This window comes from Antechinus flavipes, chromosome 4, assembly GCF_016432865.1.
Source record: "Antechinus flavipes isolate AdamAnt ecotype Samford, QLD, Australia chromosome 4, AdamAnt_v2, whole genome shotgun sequence".
In the NCBI taxonomy this organism is placed as follows: domain Eukaryota; kingdom Metazoa; phylum Chordata; class Mammalia; order Dasyuromorphia; family Dasyuridae; genus Antechinus; species Antechinus flavipes.
The window spans coordinates 360,936,782-360,961,708 of record NC_067401.1 but is presented as its reverse complement, the minus strand read 5'-3'; the positions used below and the strand labels follow the sequence as shown (position 1 = coordinate 360,961,708).

The 24,927-nt window shown below is 31.9% G+C and overlaps 1 protein-coding gene across 4 annotated transcripts in view; it reads right to left on the bottom strand.

Moving 5' to 3' along the window:
- The window catches only part of SMOC2 (SPARC related modular calcium binding 2), a 260,249-nt gene that overhangs the window by 121,205 nt on the left and 114,117 nt on the right, over positions 1 to 24,927 (bottom strand). For 2 of the 4 annotated variants that reach the window (XM_051998150.1, XM_051998151.1), the window contains 3 exons: positions 15,202 to 15,249; positions 7,842 to 7,925; positions 6,710 to 6,784 (listed from right to left, as the gene is read on the bottom strand). In XM_051998150.1, coding sequence (XP_051854110.1) covers positions 6,710 to 6,784; positions 7,842 to 7,925; positions 15,202 to 15,249 — 207 coding nt within the window. The remainder of the gene's footprint in view (positions 1 to 6,709; positions 6,785 to 7,841; positions 7,926 to 15,201; positions 15,250 to 24,927) is intronic. The other 2 variants (XM_051998153.1, XM_051998152.1) reach the window with 1 other exon arrangement.

Sequence of the window (24,927 nt, the reverse complement as noted above, 5' to 3'; positions counted from 1 at the left end):
TTTCTGTTGTAAATTAGCTAATCTAACAAACTCATTATGCTAATGGCTGATAGGTTGTAGGGATCTTAGAAGCCACCTAGTTCAACTTCTCTTTAGAGAAGAGGAGACTGGGATGAAAAGTGACATACTTTGATCCACAAGTTATATATGACAGAACCAAAATATATACATAGGTACTCCGACTCCAAGGCAACATAAACTTCTCAGGAACAAATCCCTAGCACTTAGACCATACATAAGCATGCTGATATCAAAACTTATCAAATGAAATCTATACACTATATTACAAGATTGTTATCCTCCAAATTGTCCTTCTGTAAAAGGTTCCTAACCTAAGAAAAAGAGACATAGATTGAATGAGCTTTTATTGTTTTTATTCAGAAGTGCAAGAAAGAGATCTGAAAATTCTTAGTTTCAAAAAGAGGGGAGAAAATTGGATATCCCAGTTACAAAAAAAAAGAGAGAAAAAGGAGAAACTTTCTGCATAAGGAGCATAAGATCATCTGTGTTCAAGATATATTCTCTAGAGAAGTCATTTCAATATTGTATCCAGCTACTAACTACATAATCAGATACTATCACAATCAGACACTCTCATTTTCCAATTATATCATGTTTTTCCTCACTGTCACCCAGGAGCTCTGGAATCCAAAACTTACAGTGATAAGTTATTTAACATGATATATATAGTGAGGGTAATAATTTTATCTCAAGGATTTATCTCCCTGATAATTTTCATTACCACCTTAATTTTTTGTGAATTAGAATTAGGGGCAGCTACGTAGCACAGTGGGAGCTTGGAGTCAGGAAAACCTGACCTGATTTGGCCTCAGACATTTACTTACTAGCTATGCAACCTTGGGCAAAATATTTAGCTTCTGTTTCCTTCTGTGGCTTCATCTATAAGAATAATAATAGCCCCTAATTTTTAGCATTACTGCAAAAATCAAAAGATAATAATTTTAAAGTGCCCTGTGCATAGTAAGCACTGGATAAATCTTAGCTTTTTTTTTTCTTTTTTCATAGATTGGGAAATGGATTCTGCTTCCCTTTTCTACTTCAATATTGCTACTATAAGCCTGAAAGCATATTTTGACCCTTCCCATAAAAGTATACATAACAACTGTATTCAATTTATTTAGTAAAGAAAGAAATGATACTTCTTTTAATATTTTAATATTTAAGCAGTAGCATGAAAGGCTATATATTTTGGTCACAAATTCCTGGAAAATATGCTATTTTTAACTGCTATAAAGGAACACCCCAGAGGAAAAATGAATTACCAATTTTGGCTTTTGTATAAAAGAGTAGAAAAGAATGCTGAAGACAAAAAAAATTGAATAGATCCCAAACTATTTATGTTTTATTAAATAAATGTGCTACCAAGGATGTTTATAAAGTCAAACATCTTCCAAAAAAATCAACAATGTAAAAATTCAAGAGCCATGACAATATTTTGATGTCTAAAACTTCTGAAGACCCAGCACCAGAATGTATCATGTGACTCTTGCCACAACTTAACATTTCATTGTCAAAAGTTAATGAACTAAATGGTATGGTGTCAAGGTCTTTTAGGATGCCAGCTAGTTATGACTTTCTTCAGCCTGACAGAATGAACATGTATCAGGCAACCAGTATGTAGTACCTAAATATAATCCAGTAATTTCATGCCCTGCATCTGTAAATCTCCTCAATGTCATCTCTTTGTGCTCAACTCATTTAAAATGATTTAAATCAAATTATAGTGTAGGGTAACTGATGTAAACTGGAATTTCCTGAGACATTATTTTCAGTACCACCAAATACTGAAAGTCTGTACTGTTTTTATTGGTTAATTATAATTGGCAGGTCACTTAGAGGCCTGTAAATCTGGTAAAATCCACTGAAGGATGTAACACAAAAATGTGCTTGTTCTGTGTGTCTCTGGGCCTTAATCTAACCAAATACATAGTATTCCCCAACACAATGGTGTATGCTTTCAAAAAGATTGACTTTTCCAGTGACATTTTTTACAAGATATGTCATTTATAAAATTCAATTTATATACTTATATGTATATACACACACATACACACACACATATACACACATATATATGTTTGTATATATAGGTGTTCCAAAAGTTTTAGTGCTTTTACCACAGCAAACATTTATATAAAATACATATTGTCCATATAATATATACTTATGTATGTACAGTATATATGTACAAAATTCCTAAACTTTCACCACAACAAACCTTTATGTATATATACATTATCTGCATATATGCATAAGTATAAATATATGCACATATATTTATACATATATATAGTGTTCCAAAAGTCTTAGTGCTTTTACCATAGCAAACTTTTAAACAAGTAAATCTGATAAAAATAATACAAAAATCATCTCTGAATAAATCTGTGTAAAATACAGAAATTAAATTTAAAAGGCTTAATCATATTCAAGATAATTTTTAACAAATATGAGGATATTTTTGCATAAAACCTCAAATCTTAATTAATATTAGACCAAAGAACTCAGTGAACATGCATTTGTTTATAAAACACTTACTATGGGCCATGCACTGTGATAAGTACTGGGAATAAAATAAAAAAGAAAAACAGTTCCTACTCTCAAGAAACTCTCATTCCAATGGAGTAGACATTATGTGACTAGATATATTCAAGATACATTCAATAATACATGAAAAGTAGTTTAAAAAAACTCTAAAGTATTAGCAGGGGCAGCTAGGTGGTGCAGTGGATAGAGCACCAGCATGAAGTCAGGAGGACCTGAGTTCAAATTTGACCTCAGACACTTGACACTTTCTAGCTGTGTGAACCTGGACAAGTCACTTAACCCCAACTGCTTTAGCAAAAAAAGAAAAGAAAAGAAAAGAAAGAAAAAAAGAAAAAGAAAGAAAGAAAGAAAAAACATTAGCAAAAGTGAGAATAGAAAGTGGAAGAACTCTTCTGCAGTGGGATTTGGGTCAAAACTGAAAATAAACTGAGGAAATAAAAGGCAGAAACTTGAGAGAAAATATTACAGACCTGGTAGATTTTCACTGCAAAAGTACAAAGAACAGAGTTGATAGAATTAGATATCCAAGTAAGGTTGACCAGTAGAGTTCAATCACCATTTCTGCACTGGGGAGTGAGGTATAAGAGACTGGAAATGGAGGAAGAGTCCAGGTTATGAAGAGCTTTACATAACAATCAGAGGACTTTCTGCTTCATCCTAGAGATAGTGGAGAGCCATTGGAATACACGGAGCAAGAGCTCTCAAAACCAGTCTCTGAGATAAATACAATAAATACAACAGAGAAGACAGCATATAACAATCATATCTTAATCAACCTTATAAAAATAAAGTTGGATTTCTTTATATCTCTCATTCAAGATAAATGGTTAAACCTATGCTATTGTGCCTTTTCCATTCCAAACAATAGTGTTCTCAGTTCTCAGTTCAGAAAGAAAAGCAAAAAGGAGAGAGGAACAGTTATAAAAAGGCATAATTTGAAAATCTTCCAACTTGATCTGAGACTCCAATAATGACTGAGGTATGTCAGAGGGAAGTAAGGTTTTTATAAAATCCCTTCTATTCTGCTTATAACCTGCTTATCTGACTATCATTATACTTAGTCTGACTTATCTTTCATGACAGTCACAGCTAGAAGACTTCATTTATCAGGAATTCACCAACATCAATGGAATTCACAATTCTCTGGGACCAATTTTGGCTCAGATGATTTATTTCATCTGTACATGCATGAAACATTGATTCAAACAAAGTCATACTATTAAAAAAAGTTTAACATATGGGGAATTGGAAATTAAGAACATTTCCAAGAATCAAGAAAAGGACTGTTGAGATTTAAAAGCCCCTCCCTCTAGTACCTTTATTACTATAAGCTGCTATAATTGTGATTCATCATGGAGTATTTCTTTGTGTTTCTTCCTCATAAGTCTTCATCATACATGTTAAGGGGAGTGGAAATTTAACCTCATAAGTTTTTTAGCTTTTGCAATGCAAAATTTTAATGTAACCATTGTTGCTATAATCAACAAGTCTTTTGTTTATTTTTTTCCTCTTAACTATTGAGGTATGAATCTAGGGCAAGGGGTCAGGGTAAGGGGGAAAAATATGGAATACAAGGTTTTACAAGGGTCAATGTTGAAAAATTATCTATGCATATGTTTTGAAAATAAAAAGCTTTAATAAAAAATTAGTCGTTCAATGGGATAAAAAAATTATTGAGGCATCACAATGTGTTCTTATCACACTGAAAAATAAACATAACATTCTAACAGATAAAGTTGACTTAAACACAATATGTTTTGGAAGAGGAAAAAAAAAGTAAATGACAGAATCATAGATCTCAGATAGAATCTTAAAGGCCAGCTAGACCAATCCCTTCATTACATAAAAGTGGAAACTAAATCCAAAAAGGTAAAGTAAGGTACCCAATTTAAACTTGGATCCTGTGACATCAGATCAAAAATTTCTTTCCAATGTACCACAGTCATCAAAATATTTAGGTCTTTAGATTTAACCTTGACCAACTCTACTATCTCTTTTCACATACACAAGAATATTTCTGCCACTTTTATGCATTCACATCTGTTTGCTAATTATCTCATTTTCTAGGCAAACTACCTAACCTGCTTACCATTAAAATTTATTGATGGAAGAAGTTTGGTTTCTGCTTTGAAGCAAGCTTACTGAATTTACCATAAAGTTTATTATCACCATTATCACATTACCATCATGGTGATCCATCTTCACTGTTAAGACTTAATATTTACCAAGCACCTATATGTCTAGCCTTATATTTGACCAAATAATTTGGCATTCTTAATTGTAAAATGACATATGTTAAGTCTGCCCAGAATTGAATCACAATTGGGTGATTATCCCAAGTTATTTCACTAAGGAAAGAGCCCAAGTAATGATGTTTAGTACTAAAGCACTTCCCAGGAGAGAAGTCTAGGGAGCTATTCCACTGTATAAGGATACAAGATATTATTTTTTGCCAATATATCAATGATATCAATTCCTCCATCATCATGACCATCATGGTTGATGTGGGTGTTCTTATACCTCAAAAGACAGAAACTTTCATGTTTGTCTTTGTGTTTCTAGCACCAATCACAGTATATATTAAATGGCTAATAAACAATATTCCTAATCAATTAATGTATTAATCAATCAAAAAGTATTTATTCCTTAACTATGTGCCAAGCAGTATACAAGGTATAGGGAATGCAAATACAAAAAGAAAAGTCTTTGTCCTCAAACCTGGATGTAATCTTATCAACTTTCTAGATAGAAGGGCTCCATCCTAAAGCCATCAATTTTCCTGGATCAACTTTCTGTTTTGTTTTGTTTGTTTTGTTTTGCTTTCCTTTGTTTTGTTTTTAACAGCTGTGCAAGCTAACAACAAAATTTCCAATTGAATCAGTTCAGTTCAAAGGTCTTGACATAGTTAAGTTCTCAATTCTAACAGTCTTGCTTTTTTTTTTAATCCAAAAGAATCTCAAAGGTTGTTGACACTTCCTAAACCTAAAAAAGAACCAATATATTCTGCTTGACCTTTGAATATTTCTCTCCATTTCCTCTGCTACTCTTTAATGGTTTTTGGAAATTCAACTGCTCCTTTAAATTATTTTTTAATTTTATTCATTTGTTTTTACTTTCAAAGAATGTTCCAAAGAAAAACATAATCAAAGGTCACATGAAGGCTTTCAGACTATTGTCTCAAAGGGATGTTTCCAATCTCTCTTTTTTGAATTATACTGGATTTGTGTCATTACTAAATTGGAGTCGGTACAGTAGCTGAAGTCTTAAATGCATAATGATCACTATTTTCAAATTGAATTGTAGACAAAATTTCATTCCAGTGACCAAGAAAATATTCATAAAGATATGTAACCAAGAAGCTAAGTGGTAGTTAAGAAAAGAATCATTTTTCACAAAAGTTGTTCCAAGCAATCACTGAAAATTAAGTACCTATTTCTACCTTGTTGGCATTCCTATGCAATATTAAATAAACACTTTGGAACACTAAAAAACTGACTCATTTTGCTTTTTTTAATAAATTTACCAGGGTTTTTTTTGGCATTGGGGTATCTTTTGAAATTAGCTAATTCGGTTTAAAAAATCACTCCAACAAATTTTTAAATATCTTAATTTTTATACTCCCTAGCTAATTGGGATACAAGGTATCATTAAATTTTCTAAATAATGAAATTTAATAGAAAGAAAAATATTTCAACTAAATATCATTGAAATGGGAAAATGCTAATTAAATTATAACCTTTTATACCAGATTTTTAAATGGTAAGTTGTATGACAATGCCTCATCAGGCCTTATCCTTGGATATTTCAAATAGATATAAGACTGCTCATATCATCGGTTAGTTAACAAAAAATACAGAATCTAAGATAATAAATGAGACCTGCTTATAGTAGCTTTGAGGTAAGGATCGCTGTTGCTTCTCCCTTCCCTAGTCATATCTTTTTACATACCCCAGCCTCTCTGAAACTAATGTGCAACTAAACTAAAAACAGTTATTAGAGCTTAATGACTTGTGAGAGAAATAAGGCCAGAGTACAAGTCTTTATGGCTTTGTCAAGAGTCAATGCCATTATTAAATTAAAACATATTTTAAAACTCTTTTTGCCTTCTGACATGTTTACCAAGAACCTGAGATTGTTATCTTACCTGAATTCTTATTGGTTTTGTTCTGTCGACTCTTGACTTGTTCAGTCCACAATGTAGGATAACGAGAAGCAATATCTAGGAAATTAAGCATAATAAGATGAAAATGACTTATATTTTAAATGCAGCAAGTAGGCATTACTTCAGTTTATGTCCTAAGATGTAGAAAATAGAGATATTTTAAATTCTTTTGTAATTTCTAAAGTGATTGCACATGCATAAAAAATAAATGATTAAAAAGGAGAAATAATTGAAATTGAAATAATTCAGCTTGTACTTAGCATCATATCTATTTCTTGTCCTTTCTCCATGTAACTGCAAGTCTCTGAATAGGAGTGTATTCCACTTTAAAATAAAACCCTGATCATACAAAACAGATCTATTGGTAAGAGGAGTTGTCTACATCCCCAACAGAGTTTTCATTGTCAAAAGGATTATTGTAGTTTTCTTAAATTAAAGCAATCTTTTCATATTTAAAGTAAAATTTTATTTAAAGTAAAAAAATAAGACTATAAGACCACTCAAAGTATGTCACATTTGCAATAATTACCATTGAATAAATTGTTCTTTAAGTAGAACTACCGGATAATTTGATCATAAATTACAAATAGAGAAGTGCCAAAATAAAACTCCATAAGTGAGAAGGGATAAGAAATTGTGATTATAATGACTACTTATAAAAAGATGAAATATGTTCAGGAAATATGGCAAGAATTTATGGTTTGTTTTTAAAACATAAATAATATTAATTATTAAAAGGCATGTGGAAGCCAAAATGCAACTTTCCAATTCATAAGCTTTAGCCAAAGGCTGCCTTCATCATTTGTCTTAAAAGTTTAATAAAAATGAATTTAGTTTTCTTCTGTATGAAAGCATTCAGACCAAATGTTTCCAACAGCCAATATTGAAAGTCACTTGGCCCTTATCGTATGGAAAAATGACAGAACTTCCATCATAAAATTGGCAAATGGCCAATATAATCTCTAGAATTAGTAGGACTTGGGCTAAGATTTAATTTTCTCAATTTCCATGATTTTGCCCACTCTAACTCTCCATTATTCTGCTTCTCTCCCACTTTCATACCATTAAATACTCACTATCTGATATCTTCTGACTATTTCTAAAATATACTCACCCTCTTCATCACCTTGAGGCTGAGTCTCCAATGCAGGAGCTGAGGCATCATCTGAATTCAGAATGGAAAAGATTTGCAAGGAGACTACAATTATGAGAGTAAGTTAAATAAGTGTGCATATATGATTAAAGCTAATGATCTGTTCATAGCCCCCAAAGGTTAACAAAAACAACATATTACACACTTTACTTCAGTTTTTAAAAAAACACGCTTTTACAAAGTTTTCCCCAAAGCTGTGGTATCATATAATAAAGACAGTAAATCAGCATGTTAATTGATCACTGATTTGAAATGTTTCCTATTCTCAAGGAGGTGGGGAATGGGGGAGGGGAGATAGGGGGATTGAATACTGGATTTGGATTGTGATCAAGAACTATTATTTAAAAAGGATAAAAATATGGAGATGTAAGTAAAAGAAAGGCTAGCAAAAGAGAAGACAGTGCAAGATAGGAGATTCAGTGAATTTAATCCAACAGAAAGCTTTAATTAAAAGATTGAGCTATTTGATGCAAAACTCAATATATTTGATACTCTCACTGTTTTCAGCAGTGAGAGATACAGATTAAAGAGCTATTAAGTGAATTACTGTTGTAACAGATTATTATCCATACTTAGTTAGTTTTTCTACCTATTATCCACTGTAAAACAGACCACAAAAGTGTTATTGTTGGGTTTTTTTAGTAGTGGGGGCAAATCATTTGCTTTAGGTGGCTTTTTCTTTTATTGATTGGAGATCAAAGGAATAAAATTATGATCTTTCAAATATATGTGTATATTTTAGACAAATCCAGAATTTAAAACTGAATTGTACATCATAGTTCTATATGAGCTATATGTTTTTTAATGGTATGAACTACACTACAATAACAGTCACTGTTTCTTTTGAGAATTTTTCTTCAAGAGGACCCAGACATCATTTGTTTCATCTTCTTTTAAGGATTGAAATTCAAGAGAGAAAAAACGTTTGTTTGTTTTTTTTAAAAAAAGAGAAGACATTTTAAAATAATATAGAGTGAGTTCAATTAAACAAGTTTCTTTCTCTTTTTTGCTATAGGTTAAAAGTGAAGTCAGCAAATATTTGGGTTTTTTCCCCCAAAGGGCACAAGAAAAAAAAATTTAAGACAAGTCAGGATTGCAATTGCAATTGCAACTGCAGCAATGCAATCCTTGAGAGAACATAGATTGATGCTAGTGTGTCTCTCTGCCTTTTCCATATTCCTTAGTAGTGACAAACTAAGTTCAGTTCTTTATTTTATTTATTTTTTCTTCTTCCCAAGTCATCCTTTCTTTGGTAGCCTATTTTCTCACTCTATGAAATCTCTCTTCTTTTTAGAATCAGTTATATATATAGTATCTTAACAAAAATGATTTGGGAAAAGAATGAAAAATAGCTGAAAAATGAAAACATATAAGATTCAAGACTCAAATGTTATCCATATTAGAGTTAGCCAAAAAAAAAATACTCATTTGTTTGACATCCCATGTTCTGTTGTTCCTCTGCTCTATGTGGGTCTCTCCTAGAATTAGAAGTGATCTCAGAAAAAGGAATTTGTTCCTTTCTTCAATATAACCCTGTATGCAAGTGTTTTAATATGCCACTATGTTCACATAGCATTTGTATTATTATTTTCTCAGGAAGATGAAGAAGATAATTTAAAAACATCCACTACATTGGGTTGAGGAGTCTCCCATATTCTTAATGAGCTAGCCATGACACCAGGAGATTTAGCTTTTTGAAACAAAATCTTCATTTTGTATCTTCTCTGCTCTAGATCTTTCCATGATTCAAACAAATACTTTAGAGAACTACCAAAATACTAGGATCAGTCATCTGATCCAACTTAAACCCAAACAAGGATTCCCCTCTTCAACACATCTGATAAGTAGTCATTTAATGTTTGTTTGAATTGAAGGGATCACTACTGCTTCCCTCAGACACCCAATCAAGTTTTGGATAACTAAATGTTTGAAATATTTTCTTACCTCCAACTTCCACCTACTTCTTTGCCAATTTTACCTATTGCTTATATTTATTTTCTCATGCTAACTTTCAACCTTAGTTATAGAATGTCATATCTGGAAGGTACCTTAGCCATCATTTAGTTCAAATCTCTCATCTTATTGATGAGGAAACAGAAGTCCAGAAACAGGAAATGCAGAGAGTCGTGTATCTAGTTAGTAGTAGGAAAACTAGGAATAGAACCCAGGTCTTTAGATCACTAGTTTCATGTCACAGAATGTTAAAAAGATCTTAAAGTTCAATAGATCTTAGTTCTAGAGCTGGAAATGATTTCAAAAACCATTTAGTATAGCCCCCTCATTTTAGAGATAAGGAAACAGAAATTGAAGGTAGTGAAGGGACTTATGCTAAACTACATAGAAAATAAATATTTTCAGAGCAGGGATTCAAATCTAGCTTTCATAACATCAAGTCTAATGGCCCAGGTTGCCTCCCAGGAATGCTAAATATCTTCAGTGACTAATCAAACCATCCACACTGGAAAAACAAATTGCATGAACAATGCATATTGCCCAGATTATTATAATGAACTAATTAAATTAATCTATTAATATGTTTACCTTGAATAAATATTATAGATGCTGGGCCTGGAACAGAGTAGAAGGAAGAGATTGGGTTGGATATATATATATATATGTATATATGTACATACATAGACACACACATACACTCATACATACTGATAGGCAAGAGCTACATTGTTCATCGACTTGCATGGCAAAATCTGAGCAATAGACATTCTTCATTCATGTTTGTTTGTTTGTTTTTCTATGTGAATGGTTAAACCAAATTGTTTTGAATGGTTATGGAATCATTCTAAGAATAATTTGTCCTAAAAATAATTTAGTGCAAAGTGAATTTACCTAAAATAATTTCTTAGCCTGTGTGGAAACCTAAAATAGAGTTTATGTTAATTATAGGGCTGGTTTAATAACTGAGATTTTAAAAGAACTCATTAAGTATCAGAATAGGAAAAGGAGAGGAGAAGTAAAGGGTTAGAATATGGCTAAAGAAGGAAAGAAAAACAGAGAAAAATGAAAAGCATTAGCAGGGTATGCTATGTCCACCTATAATATAATTATAGGTGAAAAGAATGGTAAAAAGTAAAAGGATAAATCATTTATACTGATGCCAATTTTATCAGTCACTGGCAAGAAAAGTCTGTTGCATATGGGAAGAATTATTTCTCAGCACATTTGGCCTCAGAGAATCATTTGGAAGTGGACCAATCACCTAAACACAGGTGAAATTAACAAAACCTGACACCTACCTGTTTAAAGTGGAATTAGATAAAATAAAGAATTTAAAACATACATGTATTGAATTAAATGTTATTTGCTTAGTGGATGCAGGTTTATTTGAAATTTTAAATAGGTTTCTGTGCTAAATTTTTCCTCTTTACAAGAACTATTCATCACTCCTAGTTCCTTCCAATAGCTTAATATAATTATCTTTACTTTGCCTTTCCCATTCTCTCCCCAAATCTCTCCTGCAAGGTAAACATTCTTATTTGCTTGAGTAAACTCATTATTCTAGTTGGCATCCTATGGACATTCTATCCCTTAGTAATGTCTTTATGAAAATGTACCAAGAGCTAAACATAACCCTACTAAAATGTCCAACTATGATACTTTATGTGTAGTAGGACTAACATCTCCAGTACCCTTTGCCTTTCTTATAGCAATCTAAGTTAATTGTGGCTCTAAGGAGCCATATTATACTGTTGACTCACATTGAGCTTACTCACTGGAACCCTCAGGTATTTTACATAAAAAAACTACTGTCTAAGTATATATTTAGTTAATGACTAAGTGAACTCTCTTTCACTCAAAATTTCCATTTATTTTTCTTTTTACCAGGAAGCTAAGTTGCATAGCAGATACAGTGTTGGGACTTAAATCAGGATGATCTAAGTTTAAATCTAGCCTCCAACACTTAATAACTAGCTGTGTGACTCTGAGTTACTTAACTTTTGTCTAACTCTGTTTCCTCAACTGTAAAATTGGAATCATAATAATATCCACAATCCCAAGATTGTTCTGAGTACTAAAAGAAATAATAATTATATAACACTTAAATGTTAAGTGCTGAGATAATAATTAATGAGATAATAATTATATTAGCACTTAACCCTTAATATTGGGCATATAACAGGGACTTAATGAATGCCTCTTTCCTTCCCTCCTTGACTCTATGAATACCAGTTTGCTGACTCTTATCTTGAAACCTAACATTCTTTTTCATTGCAGATATTCCTATTCCTTATTTTTATAAGAATTTTCTGTATTAAATATATAACAAATTTTTTTTCAATAATTTTTCTACATTCCATGTATAAAATAAGGGAGAAGAGGTTTGAAACAGCCAGGATGGTGTAGTGGATAGTTAACTAGATTACCAGAATTCAAAAGATATCTCTAGTTCCCTAATAATCCTGAGTAAATTACTTAACTTCTCAGTGTCCCATACCACCAAATTGTAAAGCAGATCTGCTTTACAGAAGGAGTTTTTTCATCATAAATCCCCACTATAGGTTATTGATTAATAATGGTGTCAAACTTAGAATCACCAAACCATGTGTAAGGATTCTAGGGGATTGTATATTGACTTAATTTTAAAATGCAATGATATATTCTTTGATTCAGCAATGTCTCTACTGGATCTGTATCCCAAAGAAATCATGAGAAAGGGAAAAGGATTCACATGTGCAAAGATGTTTATAGTTGTCCTTTTTATAGTGTCAAGGAACTAGAAACTGAGTGGATGCCTGTCTATTAGGAAATGGTTGAATAAATTACGATATATAAATGTAATGGAATATTATTGTTCTATAAGAAATGTTCAGCAGACTGATTTCAGAAAGACTTGGAAGGACTTACATGAACTTATGCTAAGTGAACAGAACCAAGAGAACATGGTACATAGTAACAACAAGATTATGTGATAATCAACTGTCATAGATTTGGCTCTTTTTGAACAATGAGAAGATTTGAGGCAATTCCAATAGGCTTCGGATGAAAAATGCCATTTGTATCCAGAGAGAGAACTATAGAGACTGAATATAGATCAACGTATATTATTTTCACCTTTTGTTGTTTGTTTGATTGCTTGTTTTTTTTTTTAATTTCTCATGGTTTTTTCTCTTATGATTTGATTTTTGTGTGTATGTGCAATATGATGAATATAGAAATATGTTTAGAAAATTGTAAATATTTAACCTATATTAGATTGCTTGCTGTCTTAGGGAAGGAGAGGGGAAGAGAGGAAGAAAAATCTAGAATACAAGGTTTAGCAGAGGGGAATGTTGAAAACTATTTTTGTATGTATTTAGAGAAATAAAATAATACTAAACTTTTTAAATGTCATTCTATCCATGTTTTATTGTATTTTTTTTTATTTTGTTAAATATTTCCAATTCCATGTTTACTTTGTTAGAGAAGCACCTGGGAATGTTGGAGGTCTCCATGCTGCCCTTTTGATACCACTGTTCTTGATAAGTGAAATGCATGATCCTATGAAATCACTTATTCCCACCCCCCCAATTTAAAAAAATGGACTCAATATAAAAGGAATATAAAGTATAGTTTCTTCTAGAATAGTTTAAATAGAGCTCTTAAACCTAAATCAGATGAATAATATAAATTATTTAAAAGTTCTGTAGTTGCTATTTCTTTCAGCCTGCTCAAATCCCACCTTCAAGAAACTTAGCCTACCAATCCATTAGGACTTCCTTTAGAGATACTTTCCATTAACATCTTATATGCATGTATGCCTAGTTGTTTGCATTTTGTCTTCCCCACTGAAGTAGGAGCTCCTTGAGAACACATTGTTTTTGCTCTTTTTTTTTTTTTTTTTTTTTTTTTGGAGGCAGGGCAGAGGAATAGAAATCCTTGTTATTTAGCACAGTGCTTGGCATATGATAAACATTTAATAAAAGCTTGATGATTAACTGGATGTTGCTAAAAATATCTCACAACTCAGTAAAACCAAATTACTTAACCATGTAATCCATACCACTCTGGAGTATGTAATATTCAGAGCCCATCAGCTTGTGAGACCCTCATTTTGGCATCTCTCAATCAGTATATTGAGTAGACTGGGTAAGGAGTGAAAATATAAATTATTCATCCCTCTACTAGGAAGTAGTTTCTTCACCTAACTTACACCTTCACGCAAATTACAATTAGTTATAAAATTCTCCTCCAATCTTCAGTGGAAAAGAATATTTGTTTAATGAGCCATCTTGATCACACAAATGGATAAAACATGGACCTGGAATCAAGAAGAGCTGAGTTTAAATCTAGACTCAGAAACTTACTAATTGACTACAGGCAAGTACTAAACATTTATCTTTCTCAATTTTATCAATTGTAAAATGAGAAACATAAATCCCAGGATTGCTATGAAAATGAAATTAGATAATATCTGTAAAGCACAGTTCCTTGAACTTAATATGCATTTAATAAATTTTTGTTCCTTTCTATTCCCCTAATGAAATATGGTGACAGTTTCAATTTATACTTACAATTAAGGTACTTCTTTGCTTTTCTGTATTAAACTAAAATCCATTGCCTTTCAAATTGCTTTTTGGACTATTCTGGGTTTAAGGATACTATATGTTGGGGGTTTTTTTGTATTGTGAGCTGTAATTGTTCTCTATATTATATATTCCTATTTCTGCTTGTCTTTAATAATTATAATAAGATAGAAGAAGAAGAAGAAGAAGAAGAAGAAGAAGAAGAAGAACAACAACAACAACAACAACAACAACAACAACAACAACAACAACAACAACAACAACAACAACAACAACAACAACAACAACAACGTATTAAACCAAGAGACAGTCAAAACTAGTGAAGAAAAAGAAAAAGAAAAGGAAACCAGGATTAAAGATAGCTGAGTGAGTAGTGTGGTAGCAGGTAATATTTACCAGGATATAACTATCAAGATAATTCAAGATTGTAAAGCTACCAAGAACAAGATTTTGCTTGGATATTTGGAATACACAGAGAATAAATATTGATCTAGGAAACCTACATAAATTACAAAATAAATTTGTCAAGGTGATCTCTGAAAACACTTTTTAAAATGCATGTTGTAATTGTTGTAAAGTATTTTGGATTTTAATGTACTGCCCTACACTAAAGGCAAGTTACCTTAAGCATAAGGTGAAATGTAGAAGTTTAATAAAAACAATAAAAACTCCATTCAGCTTTTAATTAAATGTATTTTTAAACATTACATTTAGCTTATGGCTTCTAATAAATTTCCAAAGAAACTTTTCCTTAGGATAATAATACATATAGAATATTTCCAACATCATTTAAAGACATTTACCTGTTTTCCCTGTGCCCTCTCGTTGAGGCAATTTTTCAGTAATAGAACCTAAAAAAAAATTAAAATGAGAGAAAAAAAATCTTAGTATTGATTTGGCATGTCTTGCAACTCTTAGACTCTGTTTATGCTTTTCTGTGCCCAATTATTTACTATTTTTTGAAACTTTTTGATATTTTCATATTTTCTGCCTTCTATAGCTTTTATTTTATATAATATTTATGTAGATTTTTTTGTTAAAATTTCAGAATAATGGTAGAGAAATTCACATTTTTTTCCCTTTCTATATTCAAAACCTCAGTGATAAGTGACAAGAGCAAAAGATCCATATATATATATATATATGTAGCATTTGTCTTCAGGAAATAGTGACAAGAAATTCTAATAACATGATATATTCTCTTTGGTTTTGTTATGGTGTCACGATAGGCAATGTGTCGTAAAAGAAAGAACACCAGATGTGGGAGAGTCGAAAGACTTGAGGTCAAATTCTGCTTTTGACATTTATTTGATTTGTGACCTTTGGGAAATTCTTTAATCTCTCTGAGCCTGTTCCTCATCTGTAAAAATGAATTGAAAATATTTATAATAATACTATACAGAATTGTAACAATCAAAAAATACAAATATATTAAGTATCTTATAACCATAAACATTATATAGGTGTGAACTATTTTATTATAAAATATAATTAACTGTATCCTGTTTCAAAGAAAAACAGTATTTTAAATATCCCTTTATCTGGAAGAATGCTTATATCTTAAATTGATTAATATTTGAAACATCCCAAATGTTTCTTCTTTCAAAGCACATTACAAAAAATAAAACCTTTGAATCTGAATGCTACAAAATTATAATGAGCAATGCTGACATTCCAAAAAGAGAGAAGTAGGCAAGTTTCTTGTTTCTTTGCAGAGTTGGGTAACGGAGTATAGAACACTGCTTATGTCAGCTTATTTCTATATTTTAGTAAATTACCCTGAATTACTTTTTAGTATTTTTTTATTATTTTTTAAAAATATCCCTGTTGAAACTAAAAGTCAGAAGATATCAAGTCACACAATGAATATCAAGACCTTTTAGATGCCAGAGAAACATTTTACACCTTGAAAAAAACATTAGTCTTTAATAGCTCAATTCCATCTGCAAAGACTATTGAGATCATTAATTTGCCCCAGAGCTCTATTACTCTAATGTCCAGCAACTCACCCACATATGACCCAATAAGAATCTGGAAAGTGTAATCAGACTGAATACCATAAGAAAAATTATTTTACTTCATTGAGATCACCCCATTTCTGAACCATGAATTATTGAACAAAAAAGATCATACACCTCTCCTCTCTTACCTAGAGACTTTAAAAAAGTCAAAGAGAAATGGCTTTTGTCAATCTTAAATAAGGGGTTTGTCTTTTCTGATAAGAATATTCACACTCCAGTTTTCTTTTTTTTTCTTTTTTAAAGGCACTATAATAACCAGCTTATTGAAGAACAAGCCTATGGAGTCTAGAGGATAAAACTCTCTAGCAGAAATGCTAAGTCCAATGTGAAAAGCACAGGGCTGGATGATCTGTCCAGCCCATATTGGCAGGAAATGCCTAGTGGAAGAGAGATCTACTCAGCTCATCCCAGAGATAAGACAATCTACCCTATCCAGAGTAGCAACAACTAAGTCAAGTGAGAAGTCAACTTTGAATCTGAGCAACTCAACTAATACATATTAATCCATACAACTGAGATGCTGAGATCTGAAAGCAACCTGGTTCTCAGGGTGCTGAAAACGAAGTGCAAACAACAGTAACATCCAACATAAATACTACAATCCACAGAAAACTTCATGTGGGCCTTCCAAAGAAAGAAAAAATAGCTAGGCTCCACGGCTCTAGAGTTTTGAGTTACCTTGTATTCCCTACATATATGCCTTAACTTTATAATTTACATTGTGGGTATTCTTCCTCCCACAGACTCTATGAGTATTGGAGGAAGAGTTCACCTACGATTTTGAAGGGAATATTTTATGACTGTTGACTATTTGACTCAATATTTTTTGTAAAGAAAGAAAACTAAGTCTACTGCCTGATTATTAAATGGAGATATACCAATAGGGGTTCGTAAACTACAATGTTAGGATGCTAATAACCTACAGGGTTATACCTGGAACCATGATTATAATACTAGCCATTTTTTCTTGAGACCTAATTGTCTAGTGCCACCATTGGGGAAGTTAGCTCAACAGAGTGCTCCATGTTATTATAAGGAATTGTTGTTTTAAAGAGAAAGAAGGAAAGATATGTTGAAAATGTAGATGATCTAAAAGCAAAAGATTGACAAGCTGTTGTGTTGTTTAAAATGTCTTTAAAAATTATAGATCTTATAATTTCAGGAAGGCTTACTGAGGCTACTTACATAATCTATCTGCTTGTTAATAAGCCATCCTTGGTAATGAAGGATAATAAGAAATAGTGACATTTTAAAAGGATAGTTACAAATGTGAGACCCCCCTAACTCCCCATCCTATTTGACTTTGAAACTAGATAATTCTCTCACTCAAGTGGGCATTTATTGGAACAATATTAGAGCCAAATATCTTTGCCACCATCAGAACTGAAGAGAAGAGAGATGCAAACATAAAGTAGAAAGTAACCAGATTATTTTAGAAAGAAGATGGAGAGCAAAAATTTTGTCATGTTCCAGGCATTAAGGGAATGGAATAAGAGATTGTTGGTTTCTCTTCAGAGTACCCTGTGGTTTCACACATGTTTGATGGGCCACCCATTTATCACTGTCACTTTTTTGCTTTTATAGCATCTATATTTGTGACCTTAATGTTACCACTGTGGAGAAATCAGCAAAAAGAATAACATGAAACAATTTGAAGACACTTTGAAGCAAAGTTGTTGATTTATCACTTTCTTTTTGGAAATATACATACTATTATTCCTTTTGTATCTTGGATGAGTTACTCTTTTTGTTATTAGTATAATATATTATTACTACAGGATAGAGTATAACTATTTTACAATGCTTAGGTGGAGGCTAATTATTTTGTATTACCAACAGTCTTAGCTTTGGACAATGATATATAGATGACCTTTAAAAAGTTGGATGTGCTGATTTTGTCAAAGGAAATTTTAATATGATTTTTCATGGTTTGCTCAGTTTTAGAACAATATTTAAACACTGACTAACGCTAACCACTTAGCTGTCCTAACCTTTGCTGTCACTGAATTTCCAAGTCAAAACAGTGGTCTATACATCTGTATTTTTCCCATGAAATATACAATTAATATTCTCAGTGTGTGATCTCATATGTTTACCTAAAAATGTTTTTGTTTCTACTATCTATATCTCTATATATATATAGATATATAATTTCTTACAAAAATCCAGAGTTATTTTAAACATTTAAATTATTTAGTCATCAGTTTATTTCTGTCATCTTAAATTATGACTTCCTGCTATAACCCAAGTGGCATTTTCCATTTCTTACAACCACAGCTGAAATAAATAATAAGCACTTTAATAATATTTCTGAATATATTTATATGTATTGAAAAAAACATAAGTTACAAGAATAATCATGACAACAATAACTATTAGGTTGTTTACAAACATTTCCTAAATTCAAATGAAAATTAAATCAGTCTGAAAGATAAATTTTTCTTTTAATTAAAAAAAAATTCGATAAGGGCAGAGATCAAAATACAAGGCTTTGGGTATTATCTAACTACACCTCTTAGGTATAGTTCTTTTCTCAAAGTTAATCAATATAATTATTAAATAAATATACAATTTTCACCAATCTCTTGATCCAACTTTCTCATTTTAGGCAGTCTTGATTTAAATCAATCTTCTATTGATGTAAGCTCTTATCAACATAGGTACTTCTTCCACTGCGATAGATCAGAGCTCATCCTACAGCTTCTCTTCTTACAACTTCCTTAGATTCATTTATAAAATGGCAGGTCTTCTTAAGTCCTTTATCATTTCATGGATATTTGTAGGCATTCAACTATGACTCCTTATTCTTGCTATGTAATCAGTCCATTTCCTTTTCTAATCATGAAAGTCTTTTATGACATCTTTGATGCCATTTATTTTCAAAATTTTGTTCTTATTATCTTTATACTATTAAAAATTATTGAGAATTTGTCAAAAGAGTTTTTGTTTATGTGGATTATATTTATAGATATTTACTACATTAGAAATAGAATCTAATTTTAAATGTAGGCCCTAGGAAAGGGTTTCAAAGATCCCCCAGGATTCTGTGGACCACAGTTTGAGAACTACTGTTCTATGCTACTTTTAGGAAATAAATCATATTTGGCAATATGCTGTAGGCCACTTAAACCAGTCATATATCTGTGTTTGTTCTTTGGATAATCTGCAATTCTCCTGTGTTACGGTAACATTCATAGCCACATAGCATCACCACATTACAACAGCTAACCTTTGGAGATAATTAAAAATATTGCAAATTTCCCTTGAGCCAAGTCTCCTGGTCTTTTTTTATTCTAGTCTATTCTCAGGTCATTGTCCATTTGTCATGTCTGCTCATAATATGTGTACTAATCTATTCAGTGTCATGTCATGATCTGACCATCATGTAATGATGGTAGAACAGTGGCAGAATAAGATAAAGGGGTTTAAAGATCATATAATAGTTAGATCATATACAAATATTACCCTGAATTATCCATTTTCTTAATGTTTGACCTTTATTTAACAGTCACTAAATGGATCAAAGTCTGAAAAGGCTAAACAATATCTCTATTAATGTTCTCACTACTAATAGAAGCAGAAAACCTAAAGAAATTAGATCTAAATGAAAGGATAGACAACTAATAGGTTTGTTGGGTGTGAGAATGACATAATAAAAAAACTTATTTCATTGTGTAGTCAAAGAAAAGATATTTTCCAAAGAAATTTGAAGGAACCTTAGAATTTATTAAGCCCAATCCCTTAATTTTAACAATGAGAAACTTGAGGTGACAAAATGTTAAGTGACTTGCATTTGATCACACAGTGAAATATCAGAGCCAGGATTCAAACTTAGATGAGCTAACTTTTTCCAATATGCCTGCTAATTCCAAAGAACAGAAGCCAAAAAATAAAAAATAAAAAAATCAGCATTATCTATTCATTACCATGATAACTTGAATCATTCCAGATTTTTTCAAAAGTTATAGTCGATTCTTTAAATGTAGGAAAGAAGACTCCAGAGCTTCCCTAAATAAGTAGGCAATTAAGATGCTCAATATGTAATTTATCTTATGGTACAGATGAAAGATTTGCTGAGAAGTCATTTGGTCAATCCTAATGCCGCTAGGCAGAAAAGAACTCTTTCCTTCTGCTTCCCAGTTTCCCAATGAAAGTCCATTTTTGCTCAGTCTGTCTTCAGGGAAGATGGAAAATAGCTTAACCTTATTCTCAGCAGTATAACTCAAGCATGCAAACTAAAATGTGCCCAGGAATGAAAAGCAATTTAATACTATTTTTTCCCTTTCTTTCTATATTTTCAGGGAAATTTGTGTTTGTGGGAGAACATTGGAGTATGTTTGTCATAGTCAAGAATCTAGTTTTTAAAGTAGGAAAAGAGCCTAGAGATTGTGAGAAAGGAAGAGATAAGATACTAGTGAATGTGGAGTAGAACAAGGAAGATTTTATAAACCTGAGGGCATATGAATATGTTCATCAGCTTGTAAAATCTTCCTTGTTCTACTTCACAGTCACTAGTGTCTTAGCTCTTCCTTTCCCACAATCTCTATGCTCTTTAGGAAGAGGAATATGAGTGATATTTTTAAGAACTTTATTATATATTATATATCACTCATATTCCTCTTCTTAAACATACATTAAGAATGAAGAAGTATTGAATGAAGAATGAAGAAGAATGAAGAATGAAGAAGAATGAAGAAGAAGAAGTATTTTCTACTTCCTTCAGTCTGAGATTCTGTGAAACCTCACTCAATTTAAATCTTATTTTTTTCAGCAATTAGTATATGTATTGCTTGTGAAGGAAACCACAAAACATATAATGGGGGAGAGGGGATGCTACAGTTTAGGGAAGAATAATGAGCTATTAAGTCTCTCATTTCTAAGAATAATTGTTTCAAATCAACTAGACTAATCTAGTAGTTGCAAGATGGTGCCAAAGCCAACCCCCATGCAATACATAGCATTATGCTAAATGAGTTGGTGGTCTAAAAATGTCTTGTTTCACAAGCTCTAAATGCACTTTAAAAATAAATAAGAAAAGAAAGATCTGTGATACTGACTGTTAAAGGAGAAATGAGTGCATTTAATGAGGTCAGATCTTTGCGCTAAGCACTTGTTTAACATGCTGGATTGATCGATCCATCAGCACAAAGTTAAACAAGCCAGTCTGTGGTGATTTATCCATCTCTGGAATTCTTAAGTCTCTGGGACAGATTTATAATGCCAGATGGCCTTTCTTTGGCAAAATATACCCACAGGCTCCAGAGGGCTATGTACTTACTATGTTCAATGAACCTTTTTTTTTTTTCATTTTTGCAAACATCATAGTTAACACTAGACAACCTGAAAGCAGGTATCTCAACTTAGGTGACATTCTCCATTATAAGCCTTGCCTGATCACACGGTTGTTAATGTTCTTTCTACTTCAAATTATTTTGTATTTAATTATCTAGTTGTGAGCAGACCTCTACACATTACAAACAAGAAATTGCCTAGGAGAACAGTGAAAAGGATGTTATCATAGACATGGACCATTCACATAACAAGAGCAATGGATGTTACTGACAGCCAACTTGCCCCATTTTTTCCTTAATGTGTCAAGAGAGCTAGAGGAGAGCAGCCAAATTGATGGGTGGATACATCCTAACTCTTCAGACAGAGTTTATGGGAGGCCAAGGGCAAAACTCACATAGCATGGGCAAGGATGGACAGACTACGATCAACAGTACATCCTTGGCAGGAACAGTCACATTGATGAGATTTCCAGATTTTCTAGATTATTACAGAAATTTAGTGTTCCTTACCCCTTCTGCAACTTCCAAGAAGAAATATGAGCTCCTTAATGGCAGAAACAGTTTTTTTTTTCTTTTGTCTTTGAATGCCCAGTACCTAATACACAGTAGGGTTTTTTTTTTAAATATTATGTTAATTGAAATGAATTAAAATATCCAACTTATACCTATAAGCACAGCTCTCTATTGAAAATAACTGGACTTAGGTTGGTTTAATTATTTCTTTCATCTTTCTGGGCAAATCAAATTGCCCCAGAATGCACCCAAAGGTTATATGAAAAGTAGACTATATGCATAATCCTAAAGCTCAAATTCACTTTAATCTTTATTCGAAGCCATACAGATGTGGTCACAACCCTTGCTTGAAAGGAGACATATAAGAAAGGAAGTCTTTCTTCTTTTCTAGGGAGTCAAGGGAGTAAGAGTAAATCTCTAGAATAAAGATGTAAAAATCAATTTTGCCTCTGCTATTCTTGTCCAGGGCTCAACAGAGGAGTCCCATGAGGTTTGTAAAAGAACATCTATGAGGAGTTGGTAGTGTTAGCTTCTAGTTCCAGCTTTGTCATTAACTAGCTTCATGATCCTTAAGCCTTGTTTTTTTTTGTTTTTTTTTTCTTTGTAAAACAAAGGAGTTAAAATTGGCCTGGATAACATCTAAGGTTTTTATGAGTTCTAATATCCTAGGATTCTGTGAGAAGGGGAGTCATAAGATACTTTTGAAAGCAAAGTTAAATCATAAAGCAAAGTTAGTTTCACTAAAAAAAACTTTTGGGAATCAAATATATTATTAATCATTGTTAATCACATGTATATAGAATAACACTCATTTTCTTAGCACTTTAGGACTGATAGATTTCATTGACCCCAGCAGCTCTGAGAGAAAGGTAGTATAGGTTCCAGAAAGAATTTATATTATAGTCCCACTTTTATATATGAGAACTGAGAAACATTAAGTGACTTGGCCATGGACACATATCTAGATGCCAAATTCAAGATTCAGACAAAATCTTCAGATTGAAAAGTCTTGTTTTTTCAGATATATTTGGGTGTATATATGAAGAAAGACTATACACATATTGGTACATGTATATTTATATGTGTGTGTGTGTATATATATATATATGAAGGATTATATATACATATGTGTATATATGAAGAAAGACTGTGTATGTATATGAAGGACTATATATATATATATATATACATACATATATCATATACATGTAAAAAAAAACTTTATTTCAAGATTCTTTGCATATATATATATGTGTTTATATGTGTTGCATTTATAAATGTATGCATGTATATGTACAGATTCTTGCATGTGTATACACATAAATATAGGTACATGTGCACGTATTTTAAAATGAACAAGAAATATCAACAAAAACAAACATTTAAATAGTAAAATAGAAAAAGAGGGCTGTATATTAAAATGAAAATTATTATGAATGGCTTGGTTTTTAATTTATTAAATTTAATTTAATAGTACAAAATTATCCTACTCACTTTTTCTGAACTTCAGCTCTTTCTATGTGTTTTTAAAATGCTTCATTTATGTTTTTTTGTTTTTGTTTTTGAATCATATTATTTTTACCCCACTCCCCCCATTTCTAAATAAAATCCTTTCCCTGTTACAATAAGAACAGTCAAGGAAAAACAAATCCACACATTGACCATTTCAGAAAACATCTCATCCACCACTCTTTATCCATTATCTCTTTCCCAAAATAATATTTCACCTTTAATTTTCTGAATCCATGATTTGTCAATGCATTCATCAGAGTTCTTAAATATTTCAAACTATTTTCCTTTACATCATTTTAGTAATGTAATTTTTTCTCTAGTTCTTCCCACTTTAACTCTGATTATGTATTTGGGATTATGCATATAGTCTACTCATACACTTTTGGGATTGATTCTGTGACAATTTGATTTACCCAGCAACATGGAAGAAGTAAATAAACCAACCTAGTCTGGTTATCTTAAGTAAATAAATATACTGACAGGTATAAGATGGATATTTCAACTCAGTTCAGTTTGATACATTTGATACAAATCTTCCCAGTGATGAAGTAACATATTGTGGAAGAGTGATTCAGAATGTGAAAAATTCACATTAGGCATTATCATAGTCACAAGGGCCCTTTATTGTCATGAAAAAGCTCATGGGCAAATCAAACTAAATTAGCAACAAACTGTCACTCAAGGTTTTTGTTTTGTTATAGGTCAGAAGGAAGAGGGAGAGGGAAGTAAGGGTTTAAAGTAGAGGATTAGGGAAGAGTAAGGGAGGGTTTTAATGAAGAACAATTCACATGCACATTATGTCTATGTGAGCAACTACACAATGAGACTGTTGAGTATGCTTTAGATATGCTAACAAGACAATCCCAGGTGCCTTACTTTGTGCATGCTATAGTTGACAATGGGAATAGGATGGGCTTGATTAAAGTTCACATCATTCCTGAAAGTGGAAACAGGATGGACTAGGTTAGATTTCACATCACCAGGTTTATCTGAAACCATTATTTTGTCTTTTTCTTATACTGCAATTGTATTCCACTAAATTCATTAGTCATAATTTGTAGACAGCTGGGTAGTGCAATAGATAGAGCATTGGGACCAGAGTTAGAAAGACCTGAATTCGAATATGACTACAGTCACTTACTAATTATATGACCTTAGACAAATCCTTTTACCTCTTCCTCAAGTTTTCTCA